Raw genomic sequence first — 24,745 nt, forward strand, 5'->3', positions numbered from 1 at the left:
AGGGTAAAAGGACTTCTTAGAAGAGGTTAGTTTTAAATACCGTTAAAGTGTTTATTGACCTGAAAGTAGTCACTATTATTGGCTTGAAAATACACTTAAACATCCAGTATTAATTAAAAATTGTGTTACTACTGGCGTTGTCTGTACATGTTATTTTATTTTCAGTTGGATTTTGAAAAAGAGAACATGTCTATTTATCACACCTTTTTTTTAGTTGTTTAAAGGGTAGTGGGTAAAAGTGTGTTGTTGTAGGTCAGTTTATGCATTGGATTCTGGAATCTGGAAAAAAAATAGTTAGCAAAAGTGCTTTGTACTATATTAGCAGTGAAAATCCTTGAAAAGTGTGGAAAACTTGCTGTTCTATTTTTGTTAGTGGCAAAATCTGGTTAGTTGTGAAGAATCTTAGCACTTGGTGGTAGAAGTAACTTGTCTATATCTAAAGTAATCCTTATGAAATTTTTATTACTTTAAAAAAAACCCACTACTTTGAAATAATTTTTGTGGCTATATTCTTCATGGAAAAAAAAGAATAAATATAGAAAAACATTGGCTTTATGTATACATATTTCTTTTGCTTTATTGAAAGTGAAGTTTTTCTCTTAATCAGTACATGAAAAAAAAGTCCATGGCCTTTGGTAGGGTTTGTATTAAGAAACTGCATAATTATGCACAAATTTTTAAGTAGTGTTAGGTTCTTGTTTAGTTGCATATTTCAGATATCTGTTTGACATGTGATTGCTTGTGATGGAATGTTTATTGCAGAAATGTAGCTAGAGCTCCGAGAGGAGATTGCACAGAGAAGCTTCTCAGAGTTGATTCTCTGCTAGAGCTGTGCTCAACTTCCTTTTTTAAATTTTTTTCAGACGGGGTTATATGTGACACTAAAGAAAAGCATATAGCTTTCCAAATTACTATTTCAGTTTCTACAAAGTATTTTTAGTATAATTCTTTCATAACCTTCATTTCTGAACTTCTGTCATGACTATTCATCTCTAATTGAAAAAGTTCACTGTTTGTAGTTAACACACAGTTTTGTTTACAGCAAACATAATCCAGGTCAGGTGACAACAAGTAGTATTATATAGCTGATGAGGTATTGTTGCTTTATAGAAAAACTGGTTACCTTCTTCACTGACTTACTACATTGCAAACTTTGCTGCTAATGTTGTGTGTGTGTGTATTTTTTTAATAGCAGAAGTAACATTTTTCAAAGGTGTTAGTGGGGCAGCTAGTGGCAGCAATTTAAGCTATTGATGGGAGAATTTACTTTTACCATAATGTGTTAAGCTAAGAGATCTAAAGTTGCTTTGCATATTAAACAGCCTTTACAAAGGCTAATGCACTTTTATTTGTGGTGTTTGCAATAATGTGTTATGTTTCTTCTTAAGAACATGTTAGTATCTTGCTAATTCCCATCTTGTCCAACTGACTAAAGCTAACTTCCTGATGTGTGGCTTCATAGATACCTGCCTGGAAAAAATCTTGAGAGACAGACAGCAGTTTCCCAGGCAACAGATGAGGAGGGGATTCTGTTTCCTTTGCTAAACAACACTATTTCTCAGAGGAGTTGTGCAGTTGCTTTCCTTTCATTGAAGTCTTCACCTGATTCCTTGCAGGCTGCCTGAAGAAGCCTAAGGCTTTTGAGCTGGAACAGTTTTTTATTCTTTAATATCTCTGATCTGTCTTCTATATTGTTTATTGAAGGGAAGTTATGTACCAGTATTTGCATCCATAATTTTTATATATCTTTTCCTTTCTAGTGAGTGTTCCTTAAAGTGTTGACTCCCATTGGTGTAAACTGGTAGTTTTAAGTGTGTGTGTTTTAAATGAAAACATTAAGACTTCTAAACCAGAAGCGGTAGATCTATAAGAATCTGTCCTTCCACAATAACCAAGAAAGCTGTGGGGACCTCAAAGGACTTTTGTTTATGTAATTTACAAGTGAGATTTGGCTTTTTTTTTTTTTTCCTTCCTTCTTTTAATTTTCTTAAGTAATTATTTTACATTTTAGGTGGGGGAGCAGGTCTTGCCTTACAATTTTGGTGAATGTGCTAACTTTGAGAACTTGAGAGGATGTGAGGTCACTTTTTCCCCCCACGAGGTATTTCTGTGGGTAGTGTTACCCTGCTGTATTTCAGATTGGCTGCTCATCTCCAGTTGCAGTTGTTAGAGTAGCTGGGAACTCTAGACACATGAGGCACTTCCGAAGGCCAAGTGCTGAAGTCATTGTGAAATGATGCTTCCATGGTGATAAACATCAGTCAGTTCTTCAACTACCAGTGCTCCCTGTTCTTTTAACACTATTTAAATATATATGCTTTATATGCACATTTAATACAGTTTTATTGAAAAGGGCAGTTTTAAGAAGGTGTACTTATGCTTTATTTAATCGTAGAGTGAGACAAATATGGCTTGATAAATAATTTAAACCTAGAGTATGCAATCTGTTTTCTTATTTTTTACATATTCGAATACCAAGAATCTGTGTAGCCCTCCAGATGGTTATACAACTGGTTTAGTCTTTTAATGTAAGATATTCTATTGATGACATAATGTGCCACATTTTGTATGGAAGTTTTGTACTTCATGAAACACAGAGAAAATCAACCCAGGCAGGAGAATCTTTTTTTGAGGAAAAAAAGTTGCAAATATTCAGAGATCTCACTTGCTGTGAAATGAAATAATACACTTTGACTTAATAGCAATCAGTTTTTGCTGCTATTACACATCTCCCTTACCTATTTTCAAACAATATCTATTATGCCTGTTTCTGAATTAATTTTACTGAAATATATTGCTAGTGATATTTTACTCTATATGCTTCATCTTCCCTGAAGATACTGCTCTCTCATCTGATAGTTATTCTTAAAGACATAATATTAAAGGGAATTAATTCTGATGCTAAATTGAAATAATAAACCACTAACGTAATAAATTGAAGCTTGGATATATTAACCACAACACAATGTCGTAGTGTAGTGAAATTAGTGTTGTAATGTAGCATTAGAAGTTTGCGTTTGGAGGGGAGGAAAAACCACACTGAAATACATTGTCTGGAATGCATCTTCAGACAATGTGAACTTTCCATAATTTTAGGCATAAAATAGTACCTTGAATAGGTGTCATTCAGAACAGATCTATGGATCCAAGGTTCATGCATCTAGTCAGTGGGCTCTGGTGTGGAGGAACTATGACTCGCCCTCAGTTTTAGCAGAAGCCTGAGTGAGGCTTGTAGGTTCTCTGAATTGTGTGTGTACTGGTTACTGACAGTACTCTTGCGTGCTTACTGTATATGAGTTAGTTTCACAGATTTGCACTGCATTTCATTTCATTTTAGGAGAAGTTTCAGGCAGTAAGATTCATTGCTGCAGTGGAAAAAACAGCAACACTTGGAAAAACTACATGCCTGTGAAAGAGCATACTTGTCTGTATACCTGTCCATAGACTTGCACCTGAGGCTGCCTTCCATGCTAATATGGATGTTAACAATATTGAGAGTCTGTGGGCTCTGGTGTTAGTGACAGTGTATATTTTGATATATATGTGTGTGTGTGTCAATATATATTGAGATACCTATATTAATTAATAACTTACTGAGTCATGTAGTAAGTGCATCCTCTAGGAATCTGCCAGTAAAAATGTTGAACAGTTGATATTCGAACAGTATGCAAGTACTTGTACTTATGTTTCTAACTGCACAGAATGTGATATGGGTGAAGTTTGCAACTCTAGATGGAATCACTCCTTGAAGAGACTGAAATGAAAGAAATAATCCATACTGCTTTCAATAATCCTGCCTTGAGGTTTCAAGATCTCCTTATTGAGATTTTAAATCTTTACTGACTCAAACTCTTAGCTCTTTATGGAGTTTAAAAAACATCTTTGTGAAACGCTATGTATTTAACCTAAATTTGCAAAAGCTCTTTATGAGTATTGCAAGATATTAAGAAGTAACAAGCTCTGTAGAATTGTATCATGCTGGCAACAAGAATGGGTGATGAATCAAGTGCCTTGTACTCAGGCTCATGTGTCAGTTTGTATACTTTGCCTAGTCTAACAATGTAATGAAAATTCTTAAGTGAAGTGCCTTAACTCTCTCTACATTGACTTTTATGCTTTAAAGACAAAGTATGAAATTGCAGTTTTCTGTTCTCTGGACAGCAAGATAAATGAATGTGATTAACTTAAAACTAAGTAGAGGGATCTTTTGTGTACTTGGTTAGAGATAGATAAATGTAGCACTATTGGCATTGGCCTGGAAGTTGGCTTTCAAGCTGTGTTCTTGCCTGAAATGGGTTGTATAGTACTTGTTTCTCAGGTAAACTTACAGTTGCTCATTTTATTAAAAAAACAAAACCCACAAAAGTATAAATGTTGTGCCTTAGAGGAAATTACTGTGTGTGTGTGTTTTTCCTTACCATTAAAGTTGCAGTACAGTATTCCCTAAAAGAGTTAAGTATCAAAGAGGGGTCCAAGGTTTTCTTTTGTTCTGTTAGTAGCATCAGAAAAAGTCTGTCCTTGTCACAAAGGAGTAATGGCTGCTCTGGACTTACTTGGAGGGCTGAAAAATGTGACTTATGCAAAGCTAAACTTTGTAATGAAGCCTTCTTGTTCATCTCTTGCCACACTGGTAAGGAATTAAAGGACATTTTTGACAGACTAATTTTTTGTGGGAACTACTACCTTTGTGCAAACGAAAAGCACAGCTTGGCTTTGTGGATAAAATGAAACTGTCGAGATTGGAAGGGACCTCCTAACATCACCTAGTCTAACACCTTTGCGCAAGCAAGGTCAGCTAGAGCAGGTTGCCCAGGACTGCGTCAAGTCTGGCGTTGAATATGTCCACAGATGGAGTCTCTGTAGCCTCTCTGGGTAACCTGTATTTGATCACCTTTACAGTCAAAGAAGATGCAGTCTCCTGTTTTCTAATTTGTGCCCATTGCCTCTTGTCAGTACACACCACTGAGAAGAGTTTGACTCCATCTTCTTCATTCCCTCACATTTTATACACATGGGTAAGATATTCCCCCTTTGAGCATTCTCTTCCCTGGGTTGAAGAGTCCCAACTCCCTTAGCCTCATACTATGAGAGATGTTCTAGTCCTTTCATCATCTTTATGGCCCTTCGCAGGACTCACTCATGTATGTGCATGTCTCTCTTGTACTAGGGAGCCCAGAAATGGACCCAGCACTTCAGGTGTGGCCTCACTCGTGCTGAGTGGAGGGGAAAGATCACCCCCCTTGACCTGCTGGCAACACTCTGCCTAATGCAGCCCAAGATGCTGTTGGCTGCCTTTGGTATGAGGCCATATTGCTGGCTTATGGTCCCTTTGTTGTCCACCAAGAAGGACCTTGGGTCCTGGTAGAGCTGTTTTCCAGTTGGTCAGCCGTCACCAGCATGTACTGGTGCCCTGGGGCTGTTCTTCCCCAGGTGCAGAACTTGGCATTTCCTTTTGTTGAACTTCATGAGGTTCTTCTCTGCCAGTTTCTCCAGCCTCTGCAGGTCCTTCTGACAATTCAGAGATCTGATAATTCCAACAATTCAAATAAACTCCTAGGGTGTTTTTTGTGTGTGTTTGTTTGTTTGTTTTGTTGTTGTTTTTGTTTGGTTTTTGTTTTTGTTTTTTGATGGAGTTGAGGTGTTACTTTTCATGTGTGTTTGAAAATAGGATATAAAACCCTGCTTCTCACTTACAGCACTTAAATAGGCTCGTTCAGTATCGATACACTTGGGTAATGGCCAGTCAGTCCAAGGAATGCAAATTTTGTATGCTGATAATACCCACTAAGGTGGTTTTATTTTTTTTCTTGGAATACTAGATAAATAGTAAACAAGTGTCTCAATAACAAAGTTTCAACTGGGTTTAATACATTTTTCTTTATCACGTGTTTCCAGTAGATGATATTATTATAGAATCATAGAATGTCCTGAGTTGGAAAGGACCCACAAGGATCATCGAGTCCAACTCCTGTCCCTGCATGTGACAATGTCACAGTTCACACCATGTGTCTGAGGGCGTTGTCCAGTCTCTTCTTGAACACTGTCAGGCTTGGGGCCGTGATACCTCCCTGGGGAGCCTGTTCCAGTGCTCCACCACCCTCTGGGTGAAGAACCTTTTCCTAATGTCCAACCTGAACCTCCCCTGGCACGTCTTCCTGCCATTCCCTCGGGTTCTGTCGTTGGTCACCAGAGAGAAGAGATCAGCACCTGCCCCTTCTCTTCCCCTTGCGAAGAAGCTGTAGACTGCGATGAGGTCTCCCCTCAGTCTCTTCCAGGCTGAACAAACTAAGTGACTTTAGATGCTCCTCATTTGGCTTCCCCTCCAAACCCTTCACCAACTTTGTAGCCCTCTTCTGGACACTCTCTAGTAGTTTAATATCTTTTTTATCCTGTGTTGCCCAGAACTGCACACAGTGCTCCAGGTGAGGCTGCACCAGTGCAGAGCAGAGTGGGACAATCACCTCCCTCACTTGGCTGGCAATGAATGCTGTGCTTGATGCACCTCAGGACATGGTTGCTCTCTTGGCTGCCAGGGCACACTTGGCTCATGTTTAACTTGCTGTCAACCAGAACCCCCAGATCCCTCTCTGCAGAGCTGCTTTCGAGCATCTTGTTATGTCATAATGAAATGTATATGAAGTAAAAATTCAAAATACAAAGATGCTATAACTGTACCATAATAATGTAGATCATATACTGTTTTTTTGACTTTATATCACTTGTGGATCCTGAGATATGTTCTTCTGAATTGAAGTACTTAATGCAGTATATTTTTAAATACCCCAACAGTAAATTTTGCTATAAAATTACATGAATATTAATTCATACATCTGAATAAAACCAGCATAACATAACTGTAGTGAGTTTTGAGAATAAAGAATGTAGTTATAGAATAAGGCAGTCCAGTATAGTCATTAAAACTTTGGAAGTAGCTTTTAGACCAAAATGTGGGTAAAAATCCAATTAATATGAGACTGCATAAGTCACACAGAAGAAAACCAATACATTTTAGAGGAATCTAATGAAGAAATAGCATAACAGCCTAAGAAATGAAATGCTAATAGAGTGTGTAGATAGTATGTATGTTAATCACAAAATCACGGAATGGTTAGGGTTGGAAGGGATCTCTGGAGATCATCTATTCCAATCCACCTGCTAAAGCAGGTTCACCTAGACCAGATCACACAGGAATGTGTCCAGGCAGGTTTTGAATGTCTTCAGAGAAGGAGACTCCACAACCTCTCTGGCCTGCCTGTTCCAGTGCTCTGCCACCCTCAAAGTAGAGAAGTTTCTCTTCATATTCCGATGAAACTTCTTGTGTTTCAGTCTGTGCCCGTTGCCCCTCATCCTATTGCTGGGCACCTCTGAAAAGAGATCATTCCCAACCTCTTGACACCCACAGTGATAACTTCTATGTTATTGCATTCTACATTTTTAGAAAAAAATGAAGGAAAAGGAAAAGGCTGTTGGAGAAATCTTTCTGCACATTTCTTCATGAAGAAACTTAGAGGAGTTTCCATACTGGAATCTGTCTTTACAGTGTTCATGTTGGAGGTTCTCTCTCAAGCTAAAGTGGTACTAGAGAAGGTTTTTTTTGACAAAATAGCACAAGTAGTAAGATTGCTGAAATGCTGAGACTGCTTGATTTAATATTTATCAATCTTTTTTGTACCTGTTTGTGTTTCATTAAGGCATGTAATTGTATGTATGTGATTAAAACTGTTTTGACAACAGTAGTAAGGAAGTTGGTAAACATACAGCTTTTTGTATTATTTTTTCTATCAAAGAAAAAAATAGTGTGGATAATGCAGGAGCCCCCGTCCCAGTGGCAGAACAAGTGAGCCTGTAGGTGTTACAATGGTGAAGGGCTAACTCATGTATTTTGGAGGAGAGTCATGTTTTGCAAATCTAGTGGAATTCCTTCAAGTAATTTCTGAGTATGACGATAACAAAAAGTTTTGATGAGACTCTTATTTAAGCTTTTTATCAGAACTAAGCTGCTTTGGGCTAGGCTTGTTCAGTGGATGGATGGATGAATGAATGGAGAGCTGGTGATCAGTTTATTCAAAACAGGGAGAGCAGTATACAATGTAAGTGGTCTGTGCTATTTCACAGTCATAAGTGATGTAAAAATGGTTAATAACAATTAATTATGATGGAGTAGTAAAAATGAAAGCTATATCAAATCACAGAAGACATCAATATTCAGTGATGCCTGGGTGATTAAAAGTGGTAGGTGATTTATGCATTGATTAATGTTGAGTGCATGGGAGAAAAACCTCTCATCCTTATGTACTTTTATTGTTGAATGTTGAACTAGCTTTGATTTATAGTACCTAGTTTTGTGAAATAATCAATTTCGTACACAGTGACCATAAAAACTAAGCAGATATTTCAGTCAATAACTTAAAATTTCATGAAGAACAGAACAGGAAACATTGTATTGCATTGTGTACTTATGGTGCATTCACATCTTAAATACTATACGCAGTTTTCACCTCTATTCAAAAACTATGTTGTAGAAATAAAAAAGCAGTGGGGAGGCAGGGGGCGGTGGTGGGAATTGCCATAGCTTTCATACAAGGATAATTGGAAGAGAGATGACCAAGGGAGAAATGATAGAAGTGTGTAAAGCTGTGTCTTGGGGCAGGTGGGTAAACAGTCGTTGCTTTGAAGAATGGCAAGCTCAACATGAGGTAGACTTCAACGTGGCCTGTAGGCGGTGGAATTCATATCTATATGATGCTGTAAATGCAAGAGATTAAAACAGGTAAGGAAAGTGTTTAGACAAAAATCACTGAAGAAAATTCTGGCTAGAGCAGTTAAGTATGTCAGTGCCATTTCTGGCTCACAAATACACCAGAGAAGTACTACCATATACTGTGCTTGTTCTTATCCTCTTTTCTAGACACCCTTATCATAGTCTTCCAGAGGCAGTATAAGAGTCCAGGCTGACCTTTGGTTTCACTCCATATATCCATCCTTTTGAAAGTTCTCAGTGTGATGTAGTAATGAACAAAACCAAACCAACAGAATATATGGAAATATTGATTTTGTATGGAAGAACTCTCTGCACATTGTAATGGCTCACTAGTATACCTTGGTTTAATTTCAGAATAAAATGAGGTATATTAAATAGATTATGAAACTCTTGAGTTTCATTAAACAAATGTGATACAGAAAAGACTCTATCAGGCCATAAAACTGTTTTAGTCAAGGACATTAGAAAGGAAGATTTTTCTCCTGTTCTTTTTTTAATCACTTCTGCAATACTGTTTCTGTGTTAGATGTAAGTGCAAGTCATGTGTTTGCCTTGACAAACCGATTTATTTTAGTAATCTAATGTAACTATTAGCATAAAAGGAAAATGTCTGTTTAGACCTCAAAGCTAAACTGGATAATTGCTCTGCAATGACAGAATAAGGTAGAACTTCGCGTTACCTGAAAATACCTCTAAGTTACAGTATGTATTTCTAAGACATAGAGGATGTGCTGTATTTAAAGAAGATACATACTAAAAATACATTGAACCCATCCAAGTGGGGAAAAATCCATCATAAAAATGAGACCTTATTTTAATAAAGCATTATTAAACTATTTGATGTATGGTTACCTATTATAATGACATCTTAGTATCCATTTTCTTTAGGAGGAGGAAGTTACGTCTATTATATGTCTTGAAGTAGAGATGTTTCTTCCTTTCTGAAAAATGTCAGATGGCATATTGATAGACTGAGTAAAACTGAAACAAGAAAGCTGACAGATGAGTTATCTCTGCAACCATCAGCAATGTCTCCTTTCATTTGGCCTTTACCCTTTTTCTCTTAACCATTATTGCTAAAACTCTATAGGATATTCCCATCTCTGTGACCTGCACCATTTTCAGCTGGCACTGCATCCTCATTGTTGAGCTTGTGTGCTCCTCCCCCATTTGTTCACCTGTGATACCACTTAAAATAGCCATGCTTCTGGGTTTCCCTGTGTACTGGGACAGCTTGTAGCATTCACAAGTTCCTCTGGTTTAGCTAATGTGAGCGAAATAAAAGTCTATTCCATGTTTTATGTTATACACTAGGCATTCCAAATATTTTACTTCAATTTTTCACAATTCTCTAAAATTACCTGAAGCGTAGTCTTGTATTTGCAATCCACCATTAAAATAATGTGATGTTTTGGTGTTGCTTTTTTTTTTTTTTTTTGCCTTCAAGAAACATAACTTCAGTTGAAGAAATTAATGATTTTGAGAGTTAAGGGTTTACAATTTTCTTAATTATTACAGGGGCACTGTGCTACCCCTACCTTTTTTTACATGAAAGTATTGAACCAGGATAGTTTCCTCTCTGGATACTGTAGCAAAGAGGAGCTGATTTTTGAAGAGCCTTTTAAATAAGTAACCCTTTAAAGGTTTTGAAGTGTAATTTGAATTGAATGCATGGTCAGTAGCTTGAATCTGTATTTCAGAGTTTTTTTAAAGTGTTTTCCTTGAAAGAGTTCATATCTAAAATCTGAAAGGCAATGCTTTCATGATGAATTCTGATTAAATAGTATCAAAATTCGCTTTTGCCTGTGAAAAGTGGACTATTTTTCATCTTTATTTTGGAGCTTTTAAAAAGAAACACACCAAAATACACAGCATACCTGAAAAACCAAGGAAACTGTGACATTTTCTGTACTTTTATCTGCGTAGGCTTATATGTTGATGTTAAAAAATAATATTTCCATTTGTCTGATGTCGTATTCAGTGTTTAAAATCTCCCCTCCTCTAAAGATAGAGACTGAATTTTAACTTTTGAAACAAACCATGAAATGACACAGGTGATTGTTTTGCCCCAGAGCAAACCAGGATTTTGAGAATTTTGTTATGCTTCTGCTTGATGTGTGGAAAAGTTTTGAAGGCCATGGGCAGAGAGGACCCCAAACTTTGGCAATTCATCACCATCACTGATCTACTTTTGAAAATACCTGGATGTGACCTAGCGGCCTCATAGATATTCTTTGCCTACTGCTTCTCGTGGCATGTGGCTTGATGCATAGAGCTACCAGTGTACTTTGTACTGCTATACAAGCAGTTATCATGCTTTCCCTGTTTAATTTACCAAATAATTGAAATTTTTTAGTGGATTTCCTGGATATTTACTATGTATCTTTGGTAAAGATGTCTTCTGCTAGGTTACAGAGTATTTCTCACTAAGTTACACTTACCCTGCATAGCTTTATTTGTACATCTGTCTCAAGTCCAAGTTGTTGTTGGCCTCTTACTCTCTTATTTATCTTACTGACCATTAAATATTTTTTCATTGCCATTTGCTTTCTTTTTTCATCATCAGTGTAAGTCAAAAAAGAAGATCTTTTAATGCATTCAAGATGCAAAACATGACTTTTATTTAAAGTACTGTGAAAATATTGTAATGTTTTTCTTGATTCTTATAAATTTCTTTGTAACTTTTCTTAGTTCAAACTAAGCCACTGTATGGAGAGGTAACTCCAAACAGGAATGTTTTATGAAATTAACAAAGGTATTATCATTCAGCCTTTAAAGTAATTATCATTATCCTTGTAGATTTATTTCTTTACATCTGTTTTCAAATTCTAACATGATTTTACTGCTTATTCTCATTATATCTGAAGCAAATAATTTCTGTCTCACACATTTCAAAAGTGAGGACTACAAGCATATAAATAATTCTGATTGTGATAGCATTTGATTTTTTAAATAGCTTAAAATCTCCCATAGAGTGAGGGGAAAAATAGATTTGATTTGAAGTGAAGGATCAAAGACCTAATTTTTTAATTTAGATCAAGTGTGTTCTCTAATACATATTCCTGAAAAATAAGCTTTCAGAAAACTTATACTCTAGCTTTTCTTCGGGCATAGTTACTTGATGGGCGTAGCAGTCACACACTTGATGGGTCAGGTTTCAATCCTGTATTGCATAGTTCTATAAAAGCTGAAAACAGTCTAATTAGGTCTGAACTGATCAGATCAAAGATATGTATAGCCTAATATCTCTCTGCCAATCACAGATAGCATAGACGTGCAGGTAGGAATTGGACAAGTAAATAGCAGTATTTCCCTAGCATGCTTTGTTAATATCCATCCGTTTCTGTTTTATGATCTTCCTCTCTATGCAGTTGCCACTTAAACATTACCTAGTTGAGAAAGAAGACCAGCTAACACTGTTTGAGTCTTTGTGATGTAATTCCCTAGAATACTTGATTGTTTTTCATTAGATACCATGTCTCTGGTTTTCAACCAAAATATCTTGCTTAGTTTTTCTTTGAGAAGATGCAGTCCATTGAAGGATCATGTATACCTGTTATAAAATTTAGACAAACTTTAAACCAGGAAGTTTATGGCACTTAACAAAACTTTAAAACACATATCTTCTTAGGTACTGTTTTATTTTTCTGTTGTTTTTTTTGGTGTGTGTTTTGGTTTGCTTTTGTTTGTAGAGGTGTATTCCATTGTGGTAATACCAGATGGGCTTGTGGCTGTTTGTTTCTAGATTTTAGTTAGAATGCATGAAGCCAATATATTTTTCATGAAAATTCCTTTTGAATGCAATGAGTAAAAAGTCGGTGTTGACTGCTATTGGAATTAAATTACCATCATTATCCTGTTTGCAAGTTGCCACATAATGTTCAGGTGCCTACTGTGTGAGATTTTGTGACTTTTTAGCATTGATGAGCTTCATTAGAATTTCTGTTTGTTGTTTTGGAAAAAAATTGTTTTTTTTTCATGTAAATGTGCAGTTAATTAAGGTAATTAATAATTCATAGAAGAATATTTGTTTGGAGATGGATAGAAATTAGGTTTTGAAGAGTTCAGTGGAAGTGGAGCAGTGACGGCTGTTTCATTTAACTGCTAACTGAATCATTAAGTAAATGGGAATTATTTTGTTTGTATGGAAAATAGATAGGGTAACTGTTTTTATCTTGTCTCTCTAATTAGCATAATGTGTGGTTATTTTTCCAAACACTTAATTTTGCCTTTTTTTTTTTTCCCCCAGGATGGATTAGATGCTTTGGTATATGACTTGGATTTTCCTGCCTTAAGAAAAAACAAAAATATTGATAACTTCTTAAACAGGTGTAAGTATTTAATGTTTCAGTTACTAAATAACAAAAGGCTATAAATACCAGCCAAAATAAAAAATAAAAGCAGTTGTAGCTATTTGAAAGGCAACTAAGGATTTGGGATACATTACGTTTTGGGGTGCAAGTTGTTTTAAGAGCCTGATAATTTATTTATTTCCCAGTGAGAACTGACAACTACTTGTGCAAATCTAACCCCCAGCAATTGAATGTCCAAGTTTGTTGCTTCTGTAAATGGCATTGTTTTCAGTGGCACAAAACCTTTTAAAAGAAAGGCCTGTTATCTTTGTCCTTGGCAACCCTTTGGATTCCCATAACTTGCTTTGTGATTTCTTGTACTAATATATCATAAGCAATTAATGGTAAAATGACATAACATGTATACAGTGCCAAGAAATCATATTAAAAATTTGTTCACTGACAGACTGGAGCATGTGTTGTGTAGACTTCTTTTTTTAGTGTAAAAGGTCTCTTTTCATTATCTCATGAAATTCTTGTGCTGCATAGCTGCTGTATTTACTTGTGCATGCAGCTGATGTGTGTGCAGAATTCCTCTCTACTTTGTATTTTTCCATTTTCAGATTTCCTGCACGTTCTACTTCATCATAACATTTTAAATTAATAAAGCTGATTTATTTTTGATAGGGGTCATATTTCCATAATTTTCATAATTAAAAAAACCTGCAAAACCAAAAAGACATTTAAGAGTTAAGTCTTTTCTACAGGCTGCCAAACTGAAAAATTCTGGAAATCATGGCAGAGATGTTTGCTGATTTGAGACTTGTTTCTGTCTGTGGACTGAAAGGGCAAGCCTCGAAATTCAACTTACGTTACTAGATTTTTACAGGCTTAAGCATCTCAATTAAATGTTGTAATAAATGGCTTTCGTAGCAAATATAAAGTAATTTGACTAAAGTAATTTTTATCTTTGCTTCATTGAAATTTGTATTTTTGTTTCTGTTTCCAAGGTGTTTTCAAATAGTTTACTTGGTGCAACTGTAAGCAATTATAGTGATTTTCTGGGTTTTACTTTATGTTATTCCCCATTTCTGAGAATACATGAGTCCACTAGATCTAGTTGATGGCTCCCTTGCACGTGAACTGGTTGCTGAAAGGCCCAAGTTCAAATGTTCTGTTTAACTTTTCACAGTTCAAACTATATTTGATATTGTACACAGTGTTACATGCTTACTTTGTATGTTCTGTTATTTACAGAGAAGGTGTGGTGAAACTCTTAAAGAAAAGAGAAGCTGAATTAGGCAAAGGAAATACTCATTGCAACAGACAATTTGAATGTAATTGTTATGAATAGTGAAATCATTAGTGAGTCTCAAAGAGCTTCACTTTTGCACTTGGGGCTGTGAGTGGAGGATAAGAAAACTTATGTTTGCAGGGTGATAATGGATATCTTTTAGGTATAAATTATATACTGTGTAAGATGTGACCTGAAGTAATAGGAAGGTGGAGAACAGACCATATTATTTCACTTCATACGGCCTTCAGAACACAAATTTTGCTATGTTTGTTGAAATATGAAAGCAAGCTGTGGATGTGCAAGTAGTGCCGTTAGAGGGAACTGTGAAGTCTAGTTTGTCGTGAATTTCTGATTAAAAAAAAAATAGACCTGTAGGAACATTTTCATGTTTATTTTAGTTCTAATAGAAAACTGTTTAAAATATCTTTTTACAGTATTAATGATCCAGTTTGCACCATTATTATCAAACTTTGAAACGGATTTCTAGATTGCAAATAAAATGGGAGTTTGCTTCTTTTATGTTGTAGACTGATTGCCCTATGGCTCTATGAGACAGTCCTTACCTCCCCCCCCGTTTTTTTTTTTCTTTGTTTACACTGCATATTTGTGCAGCCTCCAGAATCTACTTCGACTGCCTAAGGTTGTGAGGGTTATTTTTGCAAATGTAGAACCCCATTAATTTTCTACCATATAGAATGAAAGAATAAATCAATATTCAAGGTGATCAAGAGCCCTACTTTGCAGCAGGGACTCAGTTTATTTCAAGACAGCATCTAAGCTTATGATCAAACTTGAGGGCAAATTGGAGAATGTGTTCTTTTGCCATGGGAGCTACCCCACCTGCTCATACAGAGTAAGTTGTGAGTGGGAGGTGAGGAACTGCCTATTTAAATATGCTGCAGCCTGATAAACATTGTTTAACAGATCTTAGCATACAGAGGTCAAATTTCCAACACTGTTGTTACTGTAACATATTGTCTGCAGATAATGCAGTGTTAGCATGTCTCTCAAGCAGTAAGTTGCAATTTGCAACTGCTCACAAGCCCTGTTTACGTTATTTAAAAATCATTAGCTTAGATTGGTCTTCAGATGTGTTTTCCATAATTCTGTTTTGGCTGTAGGCGAGGCTTGTGATTGAAAACCGTTTAAAGCTTTAATATTGTGCCTAGGTTGCTTTTGCACCAATATCAAGATTTTTCATTCACAAGTGGTGGATGTCCTGTTGTGAGATTACTGGGCAGTAAGTTAACAATAACTAGAAAATTGTTGTAATGAGAATTGCTGCATTTTGGTTCCATGCAGGCTTAGTCATTGCCCACTATAGGTCAGTTTTCACAAGGGCAAATAAGGCCATACATTATTTTTTTAATTACTAAATATTTTGATCCTTGTGTGAAATAATTTGTTCAGAATTTACAAGTCGAATATAGTTTATTGAAATCAACTAGTGGTAAGCTGCATTGTAAAGCGATGGCTTTACATTAGACAGGAATGCCACAGGCTGTTTATTCAAACAAAGCTATGTTTGTTCCTGTTGCAGTAATAAATTCTTACTGAATTTTAAGTGTACATATGATGCTTTTGTTTTACATAATGGCCAGTGTACATAGAAATCTAATGGCAATTTTCTGTTGTCTGCCTAATCATTTTTTTAAAATATCAACTTAAAAAAATGACATTTCTCCTCTTTTCCCCTGTCCTTACTTTTTCCTAAACTTGGCTTTTAGGCCTAGAATATTATTTTTGAAAAGAAAATCTCGTTGTGTAATTTATTTTATTAGAAGCATATCTGTTTAAGTAGATGTTCTTTGCTTTTAGAAATACTGATGCATGAAGCTTTTCCATGTAATCTCATGCCAGTGTTGACCCACATGGATTAAAATAGACCGTTTTAATCTTTGACCAAATTTGGAATTAGAATATCTGCCCACTGGGAGTTTGTAAATTATTGTAATTTATAGAATGACAGGTTTATATAAACAATTGCAATGATTCCCACTGCATGTTTTAAATTAAAGTCTACTTTTTTGACTATTAGGAATAATAAAAGTGCAGAAAAGTGAAAGTTTTTTTTTTTAACTAGTTTCTTTAAGTGTCTTGTATTTGCATTTCATGATATTTTCTCAGATGTGTTGCATATTTATCCAGAAATAATCTTTTTTGATACTGACCAGCTTATGAGCAAGATCATGCTGGATATGAAATTTTTGCATAGCTTTTTTTTTTGCAGGTAATTATTTTAAAAGAAATTCCCAAATAAAATCTGGTGATTTGGTTGTACAGCAGAGTCATTTCATTACGTTTATGTCAGGTTTTGGTTGCCATGGTAATGAGAATGAGGCCATGTGTTCTGCAGAGAGGCTTCCAATAGAAAGGTGGGTACACAAGGAAGTCCTCTCTTTAAGCAGCACATCTTCTAATAACTATGAAAAATTGAAATGAGATGAATGGGTTTAGTTAAATTGATTATATATGAAACGTGAATTTTCTTTTTTGTAGATAAAGACACAGTAAATAAAATGAGGGATCTGCGGATGAAAGCTGAAGATTATGAAGTGGTGAAGGTGATTGGTAGAGGGGCATTTGGGGAGGTTCAGTTGGTAAGTTGTATTTCTGTTTGTACGTTTGAATGTATTCTGTAGTATTTGCTCATGTGTCTGTTTCTGAATACAGTGTTCAGAAGATGTAGTCTTATAATTTTATAGCCTTTAACTCAATGAAATTTTATTTCTTTTTATCCCATGGAAATGTTTTTGAGGATCTCATGTTTCAGTACTCTCAGAGCATACAAGTACTTGTTTTGCATTATAGTTGTGCTTCTCTATGAAAATAAAATTGAATGTGTATTCCTCATAATCAAGAAAATGAGCCTTTGCCACTGTATACATGGACACTTGAACAAATTTTCAGGACTGGAAGAATTTCTACCAGTTCAGGGATTACACCAGATTTTTGTGGACATAGTTCTCACAGATGAAAGATGTTGTGTGTTGTTTGTAACAAACTGGCAACCAGGCTTGTTCATTCTGCTTTATTGATTTGGGAACTGGTGGGAGACACTGGAAATATGGCAGCAAGTATACATGTCTGCTAATGAACTCTGGAAAATGCTCATAGTTTTAACAGGTGCTGATATTTGTCCTTTTAAAAACATATACCTACAAATTGCAAAGCAACTGTTAAGCCTATGCACTTCTATGTTGAATAGTTCTAGCAAGTATTTTAAGAGCAATACATATTTTGTCAGGTAACAGAATGTAGTTATTCTGTAGACCTACAATATATAATTACTTATAAAAATGTGAAGGGTATTATAAAACTTGTTAAATGGTGAAGCAGGAAAAGTAGTATATTCAGTGGTCTTCATATGTTAATATGACGAACCAGTATGTTCTGTATGTCATATTTGTCTTCATAGGTAAGGCATAAATCCTCAAGGAGAGTGTATGCTATGAAGCTTCTGAGCAAATTTGAGATGATAAAAAGATCAGATTCTGCATTCTTCTGGGAAGAAAGGGATATTATGGCTTTTGCTAACAGTCCCTGGGTTGTTCAGGTATAATGATATATTATTATTTTAAAAATATTATAATTATCTAATAGTTGCGTTACAACACTGCATGACTTGCAATTACATGTTTTCATTTGTAGCCTTTCAAAATCCCTTCTTGGCTGTATTGGTTTGTTAGGGGAATATATTATTAGAATTAGAAATTCTGTAAACAACAAATAGCAGATGCTGCGTTTGCTTCAAAGCTGTATTTTGTCATAACATTTACAAGATAAGCTATTCTGTTTATTATTAAAACACTTTGCCTGATATATATTGGTGAGCCTGCTCTGCAGTAATTCTTTGAGGCATCCAGCAAACAACAAAAGACATGCTTAAGACACAGCTTCTGTATATTCTAATTTCTGTGTATATTTGACTGCGAATTATGCCCACTCTGTTTTTTTTCCTCCTAATGTCAGTGTTATCTCTGACAGTTTTTGGGGAGACATTGCTGCCTTTGAAGTTCATAAGGAGCATGTCTGAAGTAATCATCATGCATTGTGTGTGCACATGTTAAGTTGTTCATTTAAACTATTCTTACCTTTAAGCCTGTAAGTTCTTTTGTTAGCTTAGAATGAAACAAAATCATTTAAGATTTACCTAGGTTGAATAGGTAAATACATTACTATCTGCCTGGGCGTACTTTTATGATTTTCAGGAAGTGTTAAGTTAGGAAACTTAAACCTACTTGCACTACTCATGTTGAACAGAGCATGGACAACTGTAAGGCAAATGTTTATACTTAATTGTTTAAAATTTAGGCTCACTTTCTAAACAATAAATTAATTGACAATAGAATAATAAATATCCAGTTACAATACAAAGAGAATTGGGAAGATGTTTGCAATAAAGTAGTTTCCTGTTTACATATTTGTCAACTAGCATCCCAGTAAATAAGGAAGCAATTTGTCCTCTTAGGCAATGAGCATTCTTTGAAATTTTCTCAAAATTTATTGCACCAAATTCACTAAATTTGTAGCCGGGACTCTACTTCTCCTGTTCTAATACAAAGGGACAGAAGATCTGGCTGATACTTACTCTAGAGATTGATCCCTTTTTAGGAGGTCTGCTGGATGATGCAAAGTTGCTGCAGTAGTTGTTGCAATTCTATCATTCTATAAGTCAGTTTGCACATAAATTCTTGGTTTCCAACAAGCAAAAGATAATCAGAACATTCAGTTACTTGATTTTTGTTTATTTTTACAGTTATTTTACGCATTCCAAGATGACCGTTACCTTTACATGGTGATGGAATACATGCCTGGTGGGGACCTTGTGAATTTAATGAGCAACTACGATGTTCCAGAGAAATGGGCAAGATTTTATACTGCTGAAGTTGTACTTGCATTAGATGCAATTCACTCAATGGGTTTTATACACAGGTGAAAAAGAAAAAAATGTTGTTACATAATGTTGTTTTATTCCTGGTGCTGCCAGAATGACTTCAGTAATTGTTTAAGCAGTTTTAGAATTTATGATGTTACTTCTTCATTATCATTTCATAATTATTCCATCTTACAACTTCAAAGAGTCTTATCATCAGAAACTACAAGTCTGAGGTGATACAGTCAAAGTCAAGGTTTTCAGCAGGCTGATGTTCCTCAGTTTGGGGGGTAATAACATTGTCTCACTGTATCAAGACATACAAGAACTAAATTGGAATGAACATGTCGGCCCTGAAACAGTTCTTTTCATGAGAAAAGTCTGGTTTGGGAATTTGATAGAAGGAAGTTCTGTTAGGAATTAGTAACTCTCTGCTCTGCATTTGGAGCCTCAGCTGGCATCAGTGACACGTTAAAGAAGACTCTGTGAGCAATGTGAGGAAAATCTCGCAGCCACATATTTTCTTGTAAGGTGCAAGATGGAAAATTGAGATGCAGAGCAAAGGGACTTGGCTCTAAAGTGAAATGTAGTCACTTCTCCAATAGGTTTAGTTTTCTGTTTGATATTAGAACTTCTGTCTGCTGTTAGCTTTCATTTGTATTAACTAGGAACAGAAGAATATATTTTTTTCAACAGAAAACACGAGAAGAATTTGAGAAGACACAGTATACAAATTCTCAATTTGTATTTTGGCTGGAAGATCAGTGTTAACACATCAGATTTTGTAAAAAAGCAAAAGCAAAGCAAAAAAAGCTGCTAATCATTGCTGGAGTAGGACCCAGAGTGTCATTAATTATGTAGCTGTGCTACATCTAATGGATAAATTGTCTGGCTCAACAAACCATTTGTAGGTGTATATTGCAGGTTTGGAAAGTGGGTATTAGAAGTTAACAGCAGTGAGGATTTTCTTTCCTGAAAATTTAGATTATTTTGACACCAGCAGATTTTTTTAGAATTTGTTTTCCACTGGAGTTAGTCTGCTCAAATCTGAGGAATGAAAGGAAACTGATGAAAATGTGGGCGACCTAGTGACAAAGGACATGGAAATGGCTGATGCTGCTGCCTTTGTCCCAGCCTTTGTTGATGAGGTCAGTTTCAGACCTCTCAGGCCTCTGTGCCTAGTGGCACATCTTGGGACAGTAAAGCATTACTGTGTCAGAAGAAGGTCAAACTGAGTCCCCATTATGCAAACTGGACATACACATGTCCAGGGTACTAGGTGGGATGTACCAAGAGTCATGAGGGAGCCGGCCAGTATCCTTATGATAATGCTCTCTCTCACCTTTGAAAGGTTGTGACAACTGGGAGGTTCCTGATGATGAGAAAGAAGCAAATGGCACATCTGTCTTGCCCTGAGAAGAGCAAAGAGGGGAGGAACGGCAGCCCAGTCTAAGGGTGGTCTTTAGGAATCTTATAAATTCTCAGGAAACTTGATTCCAAGCAAGTAGATGGGAAGCCTGCATGGTTTTACCAAGGGTAAAGCATGCCTTACCAACCCAGTCGGCATCTTTGTTGAGATGATGGGCGCCTCTGAAGAGGGCAGAGCAACATGTTTTGTTTGTCTTGACTTGAGCAAGTTTTTTCATGTAGCCAGATTGGAAAGATATGGTTTGAATAGGCAGAACAAAGGGTTGTGCTCAATAATACCATGTCCAGCCAACAGTCAGCTACCAGTGATTCCTCAGAGGTGTCAGCACTATGTTTTCATTCACAACCTGAACAGTGTTCAGGGGAGACAGAAAGCTTCAGTCATCAGCTGCTCAGTGGGTCTTTGTAGAAAAAAGTGGAACCAGACTTGAAGTTGGACACTGACAAGATGAAAGGCAATGAATGACACAAGTTGCAGCAAGGGAATATCTAGCTATTCATTAGGAAATATTTTTTCACTATGAAGGTGGTTGAAGAATGGAAAAGAATCCTAGAGAGGCTGTGGAATCTCCATCCTTAAAAAAATTCAGAACATGACTGGATTTGACCCAGAGGAACCTAATATAACTTTGATGTTGAATCTAACTTTGTTAGCTGTACTTCGATCAGGCAGTTGAACCAGGAGTCCTACAAAAATACCTACCAATCAAAATTATTCCGTGAGGATACTGATACATTTCCACTTCATTTCACAGTTATAGCCAGAGTTTTCCTTTGAGGTCCCAGAAATATACTTTCTCCTGAAATTCATTTTATGCTTTCTTGATAACAGTTTCCTACTATTATTCTGCTTCAGTGTACTAATAACGTTAAATATGCTGAACTTTACCAGTTACTTTATGAAGACTTCTTGTCTATAACAGAAGTACTCTGTGCAAAGGACATAAGGCAATAGTCCTTTTGAGCCACAGAAAATTATTTGTTCATATAAATGTAATTTTGAAAATGACATCCATTTGTTCCCTCAAAATAAGAATGGTACAGAGAAGAAACTGTGTTTTCAAAGTCTGTTTGAGATAGCTAACTCAGAACCAGGATGTTGTGTTTTTTTCTGTAGCTGGATCCTAGCAGAGAGGCACTTCAACGAGTGAGTGTTTTTTTTGGAACTTGACATTCAAGATTGATTTATTAAATCTGGTGACTTAAGACTGTATTCCCACATCCATTTTAATTTTTTAAAATGTTATAGTTCAGCAGTCTATGTGTTGGACATGATACTTGGAGAATGCATAAAAAAAGGGAGGAAATAGTGGTGCTTTCGTGTTGGTGTTTTTCCTTGCAATGTTGCATCTGAAAAATAGTTGACTTTTATTGTTTTCATAAGTTGATTTATTCACTTTTAAACAAATATACTTTTCTCCTTTCAGAGATGTGAAGCCTGACAATATGCTGCTAGATAAAGCTGGTCATTTGAAACTAGCAGATTTTGGTACTTGTATGAAGATGAACAAGGTAAAATTTTTCTTTTCTGTTTGTGAAAGGAAAACATATTTAAAAGTGAAAAGAAAATGTACTGAAAGCTTTTTAGCTAGATGAGTCAAAAGTTTCAGTCTGTCCCCATTACTGTTCTTTATGCATCCTATTCACTGGCAGTGTAGAAGGCAGAACTGGTTCTTGAAGTAGGGTCTGTATGAACTTCTGTACCATTTCCTGGAGAAGCTTTCTAAAGTCAAGCTGTTAATTGTCTCTAGAACCTCTGGATTTTTTCTTTAAGTCTTTGGTTATCGAAAGCTAATGTGAAGAAGTGAGATTATTTTGACGTAGTGTGTCAGTAATGAAAGAGTCAAAAGCTGTTGTACAAGTCCCTGAATCCCAGTTGTGCTTATTAGCCATATATTGGCATAGCAAAAGGGTAAATCTGAAGGAAACAGTAGAAGAATATAATAAATTATTTATTTTTAAAAATATATCCTGAGGTCTTTTAAAAAAATATATTTTGAAACAGTATTTCGTGTACTGCGAAGCACTGTTTTTCTCTACATGAAGCTCTGATCTATTTGTGTCCGCCTGGACATTTATATGAGGAAACGAACTGAAATATGTGGTGCTTAATAGAGTCTGTGTAATATGTACATTGCGTTCTCAGCATATTTCAGAAGCTTTGAATAAATCACTGTGTTTAGCTGCTTTGTCATAAATAAAAGGCACCAGTAAAAACCAAGGTTATGTGTACAAATTGAAGGAGTTGCTGCAAGTCACAAACAATCCACTTCAGTGGAACAGCTGACACAAAATTTGGCTTTATTTTGACTTATTACTGATTTATCCTTGACTGATTGTGTTCTTAAAAATGAGGAGTTTTGAAATGTAGAAAAATATTATTCTAGCATTTAAGCTGTAAGTGCCAAAAAAGAAAAAATATTATTAATCTTTTACTGTATATTAACATTAAAGAAGTAAACTTGTGTCAACAACACTTGACATTTTGTGCTGTTTTAAACAAAACTAGCTGAGTAGTCTTGAGCTCAGTCTTGGGTTTCTCTAGTCTTTTGAAAGACTGTGGGAGAGAAACTGCTCAGCACAGGAGCTTCATTTAGGTGCATTCTGTATTTGCTGCAAATGCAGCACCGCATTTATATTTGTTACATTTACGTAGTTATATATTTTTATGCAAGTTTTTCTACTGACCCATTTCAGGAAATGGCATAGGGTTATTTCAGAGGTGCCTGAATGGCACTGGAAAGGGGCACATGGTTGCAGCTTCAGCATTCTAGATGCCAGCTCCAGTGTGACTGATCTCTGTTCTGCCAGCCCTTTCTCGGGGAGCATGAGGAACGTCAAATGTTCTTCTCACCTGTTACCTGTTATGAAGTCTGTCTACTTAGAGTTTCAAGGTTTTGTCTATGTTTAGTCTTCCTGATGTGAAGTATATCGTGCTGGAGGTGAAAAGTTTGCACTTCAGCTGATCCTGGCAGCAAAATCCCTGATGTTGACCCGTTTATGCCAACAGAGGAGCTTTCCCTGTTTTACAGTACAACCTGTCAGTATATGACACATTTATACTGGCACCACCAGGAGCAGTGTTTACAAGGCCTAGATGCACTTCTGATTACTTCTTGGATGTTAACTGAGGTTTTTAAAGTACCTTTCACTGTGTTTGACAAATCTGGTGCTTTGTTCTGTATTTAGTAGCTTAGAATTTAAAAAACTTAAAATACCCATTCAAAAAAGAACATCTGTTGACAAAAGTTGGTGTTGATCTGTTGATGTTGCTTAGGCTGCATGAAGTCTTGGAAATGGCTTACAGTTTTGGATCTTACATTTGGGCCTGGCTGTTTTCCTCCTCTTTGTAGGAAGGCATGGTACGATGTGATACTGCTGTGGGAACACCAGACTATATCTCTCCTGAAGTACTGAAGTCCCAGGGTGGTGATGGTTACTATGGGCGAGAATGCGACTGGTGGTCAGTTGGAGTCTTTTTGTATGAGATGCTTGTAGGTGAGTAATAGGATAATCAGAATTGACTGCACCACTTAACTAGTCTCTATGTTAAAATCACTTTTGTTTTAGTGGTTTAATTTACTACTCTTCTGATGTAAGCTGTGGTTTACTGATTGTCGTATTTACAGATATGTTTTTGAAATATTCTCTCACAGTTCTCAAACATTTGTCCTTACCTCTTGTTCGCTTAGTTGCTTATATTGTTGCTTATGTAGTTCAAATATTAGAAATCAAATCTACAATACTTTTGATCTTCTTTTTAATTTTTGCATTGCTGCTTTTTTAGGTGATACACCTTTTTATGCAGATTCTTTGGTTGGAACATACAGTAAGATTATGAACCATAAGAACTCCCTTACTTTCCCTGATGACAATGACATTTCTAAAGAGGCAAAAAACCTTATTTGTGCCTTTTTAACTGATAGGTAAGATTTAAACTTAAAATGAAAATAACCCTTCACTAAGATAATTTCTTCTCATGTTGAAAGAACATATGTATTTATTTTGTGGGAGGTTTCTAAACTGCTCAACAGAATTGAGTATTTGGGAGAGGAGTCACCGATGGTTGCTGCTTCTCTTTATGGTGGTAG

General features: G+C 36.0%; 1 protein-coding gene across 3 annotated transcripts in view; it reads left to right on the forward strand.

The window, feature by feature from the left end:
- Positions 1-24,745, forward strand: part of ROCK1 (Rho associated coiled-coil containing protein kinase 1) — an 86,909-nt gene that overhangs the window by 18,626 nt on the left and 43,538 nt on the right. For all 3 annotated transcript variants that reach the window (XR_014183389.1, XM_082046138.1, XM_082046137.1), the window contains exons 2-8: positions 13,011-13,092; positions 16,850-16,950; positions 17,769-17,906; positions 19,110-19,285; positions 22,082-22,166; positions 24,008-24,152; positions 24,442-24,580. Coding sequence is in view for 2 of the 3 variants with exons in the window: in XM_082046138.1 (XP_081902264.1) it covers positions 13,011-13,092; positions 16,850-16,950; positions 17,769-17,906; positions 19,110-19,285; positions 22,082-22,166; positions 24,008-24,152; positions 24,442-24,580 (866 nt within the window). In the remaining variant the exon portion in view is untranslated. The remainder of the gene's footprint in view (positions 1-13,010; positions 13,093-16,849; positions 16,951-17,768; positions 17,907-19,109; positions 19,286-22,081; positions 22,167-24,007; positions 24,153-24,441; positions 24,581-24,745) is intronic.

The sequence above is a fragment of the Streptopelia decaocto genome (genome assembly GCF_964273445.1).
Source record: "Streptopelia decaocto genome assembly, chromosome: 2".
Classification (NCBI taxonomy): Eukaryota; Metazoa; Chordata; class Aves; order Columbiformes; family Columbidae; genus Streptopelia; species Streptopelia decaocto.